Genomic DNA, 10,375 nt, shown 5'->3' on the forward strand with positions numbered 1-10,375 from the left:
ACTGATACACCTGAGAAAATAGAATTGCTAAAGCTACAAATGAAAAGATAGAAAAAATGAAAAAAAAGCATGAAAGAGTATTCGAGAAGAAAGAAAAAGGCCCATTACAACACCCGTGGAACATGAAGTTGCGAAAAACCCAATTACGGAAAAATTATTGTACAGCTGAAAAATTATTTTCTTATTGACAGTACTGTTGTACAATTTAAATTCACATAGTAAGCTACAGCCCCCTGAGTATAATGCGTATCTATATCTGTTATATTAAGGATTTTTTTCTTTCAAATATGATGATTGCTTTGTGTTTTTAATCTTGTTCATATGTGCCCCAGGCCTGTTCACATGTGCCCCCAATAGGGGCACATGTGAACAATTGAAGTCATTTTTCTAAAATATTATAAAGTAAAGAAATATTTTATTGAAAAATCTCAAAAAATTTCACAAGACAAAGAAAAGACTATTTAAACATATGGACTTTTTTATTATGAAGTATTGATGATATTTTTCGAAAAGTGAAGAAATAAAAAAATTTGTTCACATGTGCCCCCCTCTCCCCTACATTTATTTTACAAATTCCATATTAGGGTGGCGCCATTCAGAGAATTAAAAATACAAAATTATCTTTAGCGAAGCCGATGCTTTACATCCGGCATTCAGTGGCAGACTACTATTTCATATTGTTTTACAACACATGGCTTTAGCCCTTTTGTGGGAAAGAGTTTAAAACAAAACTTACAACAGTTACTTTTCTCAACAACTGAAATTTAGAATAGTGTGATTAAGAAATCTATGTGAACTGTTTGCAATTTCAAATTAATATTGAAATGTACAGGTTTAGAATTTTCTACAGTAAAAAGTTTTCGGAACTTCAGTGTTCAAAAAAGTATACAAAAGCTAGACGTTAAGAACGTATCCAATGAGCGAGTAAAGCGAGCATCGGATTGCGAAGCCATCCGAAATGAACTGCGAAAGCAGTTCCGGGGGTTGGCGAGCACCAGCGAGCAGGGGGCGAAGCCTCCTAGTGATTATTAAAAATTCTTTATTTGATAAAATCCTATGAATTTAGAGTAACTTCTCGTGTGATTTGTTACCTACCTAAGCACTTAAATGATTTTTTTAAAGTATTGATTTTGTAATTTTATAAGCGTGTTATGCTTAAAAAAATTTAAAATTAATATTAATTACGCTTTAGTTTTTTTAAAAAAAATTCTCAACGGTTTTCATGTAAGCACTAAGATATTTCACAGGACACCTTTAGCCCTTTTTCTTTACTTATTCCATTTTTTTCCTACTTATGTGGGGCAGATACTGAGTTACTACCTCCTTCCATTAGACTTTCTTATTATATGTGTATATGTATGGTTCGTATTGGTTAATTTTTAGTCCAGTTTATGACACAAGATTAAGGAGGATTTATTTAAATGATTAACAGTTAATTTCTGTGGATGTTGAAGTAGCAAAAGAATTTACTTTGAACTACTATAATAAACAATTGCTAACGCTACCATATGAATAACCTTGGTGTTTTACCTCGAAGACTCCATGACATCGACTAAAGTATTACTACAACTACTGCTACTTTAATATAGGTTAAAATATTTATGTTCTTATTTCTTAAGGGCCATTCACTCTGCATCCTGTTACCCTAGATCAGGGGTGGCGAACCTTTATACACCAACGTGCCATTTTCTCTAAAAAATTGCTTAATGACGTCATAGACGTGCCGTCAAATAATTTTGACTCCGTGACTATTGGGAAAATAATAATACTAAATACTATCAACTCAAAACTTTTAATTTACATTTAAAAAAAATACATTTCGCAATGTCTCAGTTATATACGTAATTCAACTTAAAGTAACATCAGTGTGACTTCTGTTGTTACAGATTAGATGAACAATAACTTATTGTTTGATGTTAGTTTAAGCAGCACTGTTGATTTTTTTGCTAGTTATTTATTGTTAGCTTGTTTTTTATGGTTATTAATTGTTTTTCGGCATTAATTTTTAATTTTTTTATTAATAATTGTTTATTATTTTGTTTGTTTTTGTGAATTTTAATTTAATTGTTACATATGCTTCATAGCGTAATAACATTTGTGTAATAACAATTCATAGTGTAACAACAATTGTGATCGGTTGAGTGCCCAAAATATTGTGTCGCGTGCCATAAATGGCACGCGTGCCATTGGTTCGCCATCCCTGCCCTAGATTGATTAGAAACTGTGAAACATATAAGATGAATTGCTTGAGCATGCGCGAATCATATTTACTTGTGCTCGCATAAGCGATTCGCATGCAGTGAGAATGAATTCCCTTAAATGAATTATAAATTGACTCTTTAACAAAGGTATTTTTTAACCTAGAAGATTTATTGGCTTAAACTTTACAAAAATTTATACTATGTATCTTATTTCATTGCAAAATATCCTTGTAAATCATTGCAAAAATAGATTACCACTTCGATCAATTCCAATAAAGCAAATAAAGTAAGCCCAAGCCACAATCCCAACTCTCCCCCAAGGTGACTAAATATTTCACATTCTTCAAACATCGGAAGTTGTGTGTAAACATTTTGTATCAAAGTGGAATAAAATATTTTCAAAAAGACATAATTATTCTTTAGGTAATCAAAGGTATAATAATCTGCTCTATTCAAAATGTACGCAGACTTCGATGGCCATAAAGCTTTTGAGAGCTCCTCCTCGTATGATGTCGAAGTGCACGCTAGCGGGCAATCGCAAGGTGAATCTCCTAAAGCAATTCTGTCTTGAACATCGTCCAGACAGCATACATCCGTCTCATCCCGCAAATTGCAATGTTTTAGATCACGAAGTATCATCACAGTCGGGTCAATGCAATCGCACATTTGAAAGCTCTGCTCCTGCAGACAAATTTTCATGCATTCTTCCTCATTGCTTTGATTCACGCGAGTTATGTAATTTATACAACGATCCCGATATGGTGCAGGTAGCCGTTCAATAACTGTTTGTTTCAAAGCTATAGATGTCTCAAAACCTGGGTTTATGTTTATTCCTACTTCTTCTGGGTTTGGTTCTTCGGTTATATCATGGATCAAAACGCGCAGTCCAATGGAAGGAGTGAAAGATACGTATTGTTCTACCTCTAGATTTATAACTAACTCCAAACCACTAGTATATCCTATTGATGTGGATTTTAGAGGCAATTTACTTCCATCAACTTTGTTGAAAACATAACAGTTTCCATAGCGTAAGCTAGGAAAATGTGCAAAGTCAGTGTGCGAGCATGGTTTACCATCAAACCAGCAATATTTGATCAAGTCTGATGCTTGATGTCCAACAAACTCGCGATTTGCTTCATTCATTGTCATATACTTACTCAGAAATTCTATTTTCATTTTAGTTTTGTCTCCTATAGTTTTGTTTTTAACATTTAAACAAGAAATAGTGTCTCGACGTTCAGAAAAGTGGTTCTTACTTTTGGAAGGATGTGTATGAAACATTCCTCCTGGTCGCATCGAATTGCTTTGAATACACCCTCGTTCAATTATATCACTGTTTTCACATCTTTCATATTCATATTTCATACGATTCAGATTACAGATTGTAATACCAGGGAAATTTAATGCCATATTTTGCTTTTCTTCCAATGTTATAACCACAGGATAACTTAAATAAACATAGAGAAATCTTTGAGTTTGGTAGATGCAAGCAATCAGACCTATTAGAAGTATGAAAAACCAAAGACCTTTGCCGACTTTTGTTCTAGCGTTGCCAATCTGTGAGATGATGGGTATAGACGAATCTTTTAAAACATGATCAGTTACGAAATTGGCTAATTTTGGAGGGGAACTATTAACTCTGAACATCTTTTGACGATATTTAGGAATTGTGCCATTTAATTCCAAGAAAAAAGGATCGAGTTTCTTTTGCCATGAGCTCATGCTGGTTTAATTGTATTACTTTTGCATTTGCGACAAGTATTTTTAATTGTCTGATTAGTTTGGAAATTCAATTAATGCTGATTAACTCAATCAGTTCGTCAAATGAGATGTGTTTCTAAAAAGAAAGAAAATATAGTTTTACTCTAATATTTCCTGTTAAAAAGAAAAATTAAAAGAAATATTGAAAAAATTGGTAATTAATTTTTTTGCTGGTCAGACAATTGATAATAATTTCTAAAGTACATTAGAAGAAGAAAATATATTTTACCTTCGTCTTTTACAGACCTGTGTTTCTAAAATTAGGAATATATAGGGTTTTCCTTAATCACCAATCATCGCGCTTAATATGTTTTAATTTTCGGAATCATTGTAAGAGAATAACTTTATATACATACCTAAAGTTATTAGGAGGTTATAAATAAATGCACTATCTGACCAAACATCAATCTATATTTTGTCTACAATAAGAACTCCCCCAGACATTCGTCTGGACCTGTGGCGGTGACTATGGTAACGAGTTACGACTGTTTTTAGTAGGAGTGCGGGGTTTTGGCTTGGGTCGGCGAGAGAAAGGGAATGTTTTTCTACTCTCTATTGTGTTAGTCCTAGAGTGAAGCTTTCCCTGAAATGAGCCATTCTTGTTTCCATAGCACCAGGCGGCTTCAGACTTGATGGCGGGAGGAGTTCTCAGCTTAGTCAGACTTATACAGCATCTGGGTGTGAGGTGATTGTTGTGGATTGACCTTAGTCGGACTTTGGTCTCTGGTCACAAGTATCCTGGACAATGTTACTTTCTCAACTCTATGCCATTATTTCGTAGGAGGTTCAATTCTTTTCCATCAGGATAACTGCTCAATCCACCCACTAAAACTTGTGCAGTTGTGGTGTGACGAAATCAATGCTCGAAAACTGGACTGGACTATTTTAAGCCCCGATTTAAGTCTCATCTTCTAAATCAACCACTCTCAGTGCCAACACTCACTTCAAATGTAATTTTACAACTGGAAGTCAATTCCTACTGTCACCTAATCAAAAACTGGTGGAAAGTCATCCTAGACGTGAGCAGGCTGTCATAGAAGGAACGAACATCATATTAATATACAGCTCAGGAATCTCCAAGTTCGTACCACTGTTTGTTCATATACTTTTGACCAGATATTGTATTCAAGCGAGGAAAAAAACAAGATGACCTTTCCAAAACGAGGAAGTAAAAATTAAAAGTATGAACATCTGATTTGATTGTCTGAGGAAATTGAAAGGAGGTAAAAAGCGATTGTTAAAATTAACTTGAAAGTTACATTTGACTGTCAATTTGGTTCTATATGTCATTTTTAATCCTTAACTGTCTCTTTAGAAATTCGTCAAATTTTGCAAGTGGTTTAGTTTTTTCACGGCCCAAATATTAAGCTGCTCCCCCATTCTTCACTTTTCTTAACCTCATTCTTTACAAGTATTCTAGAAGTATGAATATTAAGTACAATGATACGGAGATGTATATGCTATGTATATGGGTGATTCTCATGAAATATGACAATCTATAGTCTAAGCTTCAAAATCTAATACTATACTACTAAAAGAACTTTTTTTCAAATTTTAATAAATAGCATTGCTGATAGCATTTTAAAATGCCCTTGTACTAGCATCGGCTGTTTTGTATATTTACGAAATTTAATTGAATTTCAAAATTTCATGCTTCTGGTATGTGATAAACAATATTTCCAATTACACTTACCTTCAAAACTTCGCATAAATTTTTCAACATCTATTTTTTTATCTCAACAGTTGTAAGCATTTCTAGAATATACGCAGAGGGTATTATTTACAAAAACTTCATCTAAAATACTTTTTTCTGTCAATAATTTGTTTATCACATGAAAATTTGTCATTTTCCTGGCTACTTTTATTCAGTGATTTGTAACCAAAATAGATAGCGCCAGCAATCAATATCTTATGTTAATAGATTGATTAGATACCATCCTATCTGAACATTTCTTGTTGCATGAATAAAGAACCAACTTTCTGGTTCAAAATCTATTTCAAAAATTTTTTTAAGGTGAGTGGGTTTTTATGTTGTCATTTTCCTGTCTTCTTAAAATCATTAATAACATAAACTACAAAGATTTATCTGAGTTATTTCAAGAAATCCTGTTGTTTTCTGCGGAATGTAAACGTTTTAGGCCAAAATGTTCATTTAAAGTAAATTTAAATGTTGTAAAAGGACAAATTTGTCATTATTCTGGCTGTCATTTTACTGGCTTATGAATGCCAGGATATTGACGTGTTACCAGAAATTTTTTTGAACAGTATACTGTCAAGAGGGAAAGCAAATATTAACCTAATACCAAGTTTATGTATGATTGTAATATGCTTGAATGTAATCAAAGTTATTTATTTATTTAATGATTGATTATTATATACAACTTTATTCAGTACATATCAGCAACAAAAACATTTTTGATTCTTTCTACAGTGGATAAAAAGAATTAATTTAAGCAATTTATGGTCAATCTAACATAAAGGTTTAAGTTGAGTTACTTACTATTAGCTTAAAATGACTGTTTTTTAAACTTCTAGGATAATATGACATTTTCCTGGCATTCAAGATTTGGTGAATTTTATTTTATTTTTTTTTCTTCAGCAAATAACAATAAACTACACTGCTGTCTGTAAGATATTAATAAATGTAACTAAATAAGTATACAAAAAAAATTTAGATTATTTTGAAGACTTTAACTTTGAAAAATTTTTTGGTTCCGAACTGTCATGTTTCCAAAGAATGACTCATATATACGATTTATATGAAGTGTTTTCTCATAGTTTATAAATGAAAAAATGTAGAGGAAATTTTTTGCCGGTGATTTTACTGCCTATTTTTGTAACTCATCATACTAATGAAGAATAAAATAATTTTTCCAAATATTTAAATAACCAAATTAAAGGATTTTTCCAAATATTTGTATTAATAATTGGAAAGAAAGTAAAAATTAGCAGCAAAGTTCGAGGATAATGGAGAGCTTTCGAAAAGATTTATCTTACTTTAACCGTGACCCTAACCTTATTTTCTACTTGACTGCGCATGCTTATAAATAGCGTTTCGTATCAAGCAAGTAGAGAAGGAATTAATTTTAGTGTTGTTTTTTAAAATTATAGACCAAAGAACTACTTAGATGGTATATAATCAACAATGTATGTTTTCTCTAATTTCTCATTTATATCGTTTCTTTATTATAATTCTATGATATTACCTTATTAAGTTGTTTATTTGAATCTGTGTCTAAACTTACTAGTCATTTCGGAATTATTGTTATTAATACAATTATTATTATTTTTAAAAATTTCCTTAATATGCAAATATAGATTATCGTTAAAGATATTCGTTAAATGATTCAGAACTTAACGATCAGTTTCATGAACTATGTGACGCATGCACAAATTGTATTTATTACTAGCCGCCTAAGGTGGCCAGCTGTCCGCCACGCTAATAAAGGTTTTCACAAATAAAGTTTTTTAAAACATAGCAGGAAATCTGAAGATTAGTGGACAATTAAAGTGTTCCTGTCCTGCAATTTTGTCTTCATATCCAGATGAACAGCGACAAATATATCAAAGCGATCTATTTACGTATCGAATATGCTGCCACATTTTTAATACAAAAGTTAAACTTTTCTCCACTTTGATAAATGTAAGCTAATGCGAACCTTACAATTAAATTATTAATTCCTTCGTATATTATTGGCTTAAGTTATCGAAAATTAATATTTCAATTGTAAGGTTCGCATTAGCATAAATTTATAAGAGTGGAGAAAAGTATATGCATTTTTTAATAGTTTTTTGAATATGGCTCTTTGAAGACGAAAAAGCATAGATTTTCTTACAAAATGACTGATAACTAAAAAACTAATCCAAATTTTTATCCAGATGAACAGCGACAAATATATCAAAGCGAAGCGTTCTATTTACGTATCGAATATGTTGCCATATTTTTAATACAAAAGTTAAACTTTTCTCCACTTTGATAAATGTAAACTAATGCGAACCTTACAATTAAATTATTAATTCCTTCGTATATTATTGGTTTAATTTGTCGAAAATTATATTTCAATTGTAAGGTTCGCATTGGCGTAAATTTATAAGAGTGGTGAAAAGTATATGCATTTTTTAATAGTTTTTTGAATATGGCTCTTTGAAGACGAAAAAGCATAGATTTTCTTACAAAATGACTGATAACTAAAAAACTAATCCAAATTTTTGAAAAAGAAAAGAATTACTTCTTCATTATGTTAAAACACAATTAAGTGCCGAGTTTCATGCCTGGGCGAGGCTCCTGGGGCGATATATTGTGATTACAGACACACACACAGCCGCGTTTATTATTATGTATAGATGTATAGATATCAACCTTTCGTCAATCAAAAATAATAAATTAAATTCACCGATATTGTTATGCTGATGTATTTTTAATTTCAAATATTATTTAAAAAGATGATTACTAAGCAAATCAATTTATGTTCACTAATAGATCTTAATGGAATAACAGGGGAAAACAATTATACGAGATCTTTTATACTATTTACCAATCAAATTTGACTCAAATTAAACATTTAATTTAAGGACATGAAGGTTGAACGTGAAAAAAGGGGGGGGGGGTAAATAGAGTAAGCAAACAGATCTCTTATAGTACGAATAGTACAAATGAATAGTTTTAGCTTTCGTAGAAAAAAAATGCTTTTTTTAAAATTTTATTTATAAGAAGCACAGGGGGCTTAGCCTCTGAATATATTGAAAAATATAAATTATGCAGTTGAATTTACATGTTTGAAATTGATGATTAAGACTCCCAAATTTGGTTGCATCTATAAAATTATTTTAAAAAATATATTTCACTGATGACAAACACTACAAGTTATATTTTATTCAGCATAATTTTTATTATCAATTCTTATTTAATGATTTATTAATTTAACAAGGACATATAGAAAAACATAGCTAAAATAAGTATATACATACTTGATTCAAATAAAACTTTGTTAAATGCGATTCAGGGTATAAAGAAACATTTTCTTTAGAAACACCATTTCATTAATCATGCTTTAATTTCTCTCTTCTAATAATACTAAATATTCTTACTATTGTATTACAGAATATTATTCCCATCCATTGACTATATATTTTAAGTTTTGCAAAGTGTTTTTAGTAAAAATAATGCAAATTCCTTTCGTATTTGTTGTTTTAAATCTCATTGAACATTTTTTCTCAGGTTAAAAGTCTTTGCCTTAATTGCAATTTTTTATCTCTGCTTGAGGGAAAAATAGTGGGATTCATTCATTAAAAATTAAATTTAAATTACCATTTTCTAATAAAATAAATGTATGAAATAGTCAAAAATTAAATTTATGGAGAGTTTTCCATTTTGATCATGTCTATATATTTTTAAAATGCTAAAAAGGAAGCTATTCTGCTAAAAAGGAAGACAGAAAATTTTATACATTGATATTGAATCCTGATGTGGTCCTCAGGATGGATGTTTAAGAGAGGAAAAGTTATTGAAATCTGAAAAATCACTATTGATAAAGGCGGGTATTCTGAAAGTAAAAACCTATTTGTTTATCTGTCTAAGCTTATAAGTGTTTCTAATGATTGTCTTATGACAACCAAATTGATTCCCATAGCTGTTTTCTTCAGTGCAGTTTTTTTCTTATATCTTTTTTCCTCGTTTGCATACTAATTTGTGACACTGATGCGTTCGCTTTTTTTGTTCTCAGTTTTGACTAAAAATCTAAAAATATTTATTAACGGTGTTCATTACGACTCACCCTGCATTGTAATTTATTTTACAAATTGTAATTTATCCTTGAAAATTATCTTTTTAAGAATTTAAAAAAAAATTCTGATGGGTAACATTTTTAAAATGCAATACTTACAAAACTGGTCTTGAATAAAATCAACAAGCATCCAGATTGAAGAAGATTAGAAAAAAGAATAAGTTTTATAATTCTGAATAATAAAAAGATAATAAAAAGTATTTTAAACAGAAAAAATTGAGTTAATTATTTTTTTGGCTATAAAATTGAATTTTTAGTTTAAAAATACTATTTCGCATTTATCGGCAGTTTTTGAATATTTTGTTCAATTTCAATTCGACACCGTTGTTCGGATAACAACTTTGAAACTCTTCCATATTGCGACTGATATCAAGCTTACTAATAAAAGACAGCGTGTCTTTCAAATATCTGGAGAATTTATTTATTACATCATAAAGTTGCCAAACTGAAAACAAATTGTTTTTGTCATACAGAAAACTATTACAAAACTGAAATAAATTTAGTTTCTCCTCCTGGTTTAAATCATAAAATGTCTTAATAAGCTGTATGAATAAAAATTTATTTGGTTGAAGACAGTAAAAACTCTCACGAATCAATTAGTTTTTATATCTTTTTGCAACTTGATAAGAT

At 30.5% G+C, this 10,375-nt stretch overlaps 1 protein-coding gene across 1 annotated transcript; it reads right to left on the reverse strand.

Annotated features, from left to right (window-relative positions):
* Positions 1–2,408: 2,408 nt before the first annotated feature.
* On the reverse strand, positions 2,409–3,344 carry LOC122272224 (epithelial sodium channel subunit beta-2-like). Its single transcript, XM_043055624.3, has one exon. It carries the CDS (start codon positions 3,342–3,344, stop codon positions 2,409–2,411), a length of 936 nt encoding a protein of 311 aa, XP_042911558.3.
* Between the last annotated feature and the right edge of the window lie 7,031 nt (positions 3,345–10,375).

The sequence above is a fragment of the Parasteatoda tepidariorum genome, chromosome 6, assembly GCF_982258835.1.
Source record: "Parasteatoda tepidariorum strain Cologne lab strain chromosome 6, Ptep-v5.0, whole genome shotgun sequence".
NCBI lineage: Eukaryota > Metazoa > Arthropoda > Arachnida > Araneae > Theridiidae > Parasteatoda > Parasteatoda tepidariorum.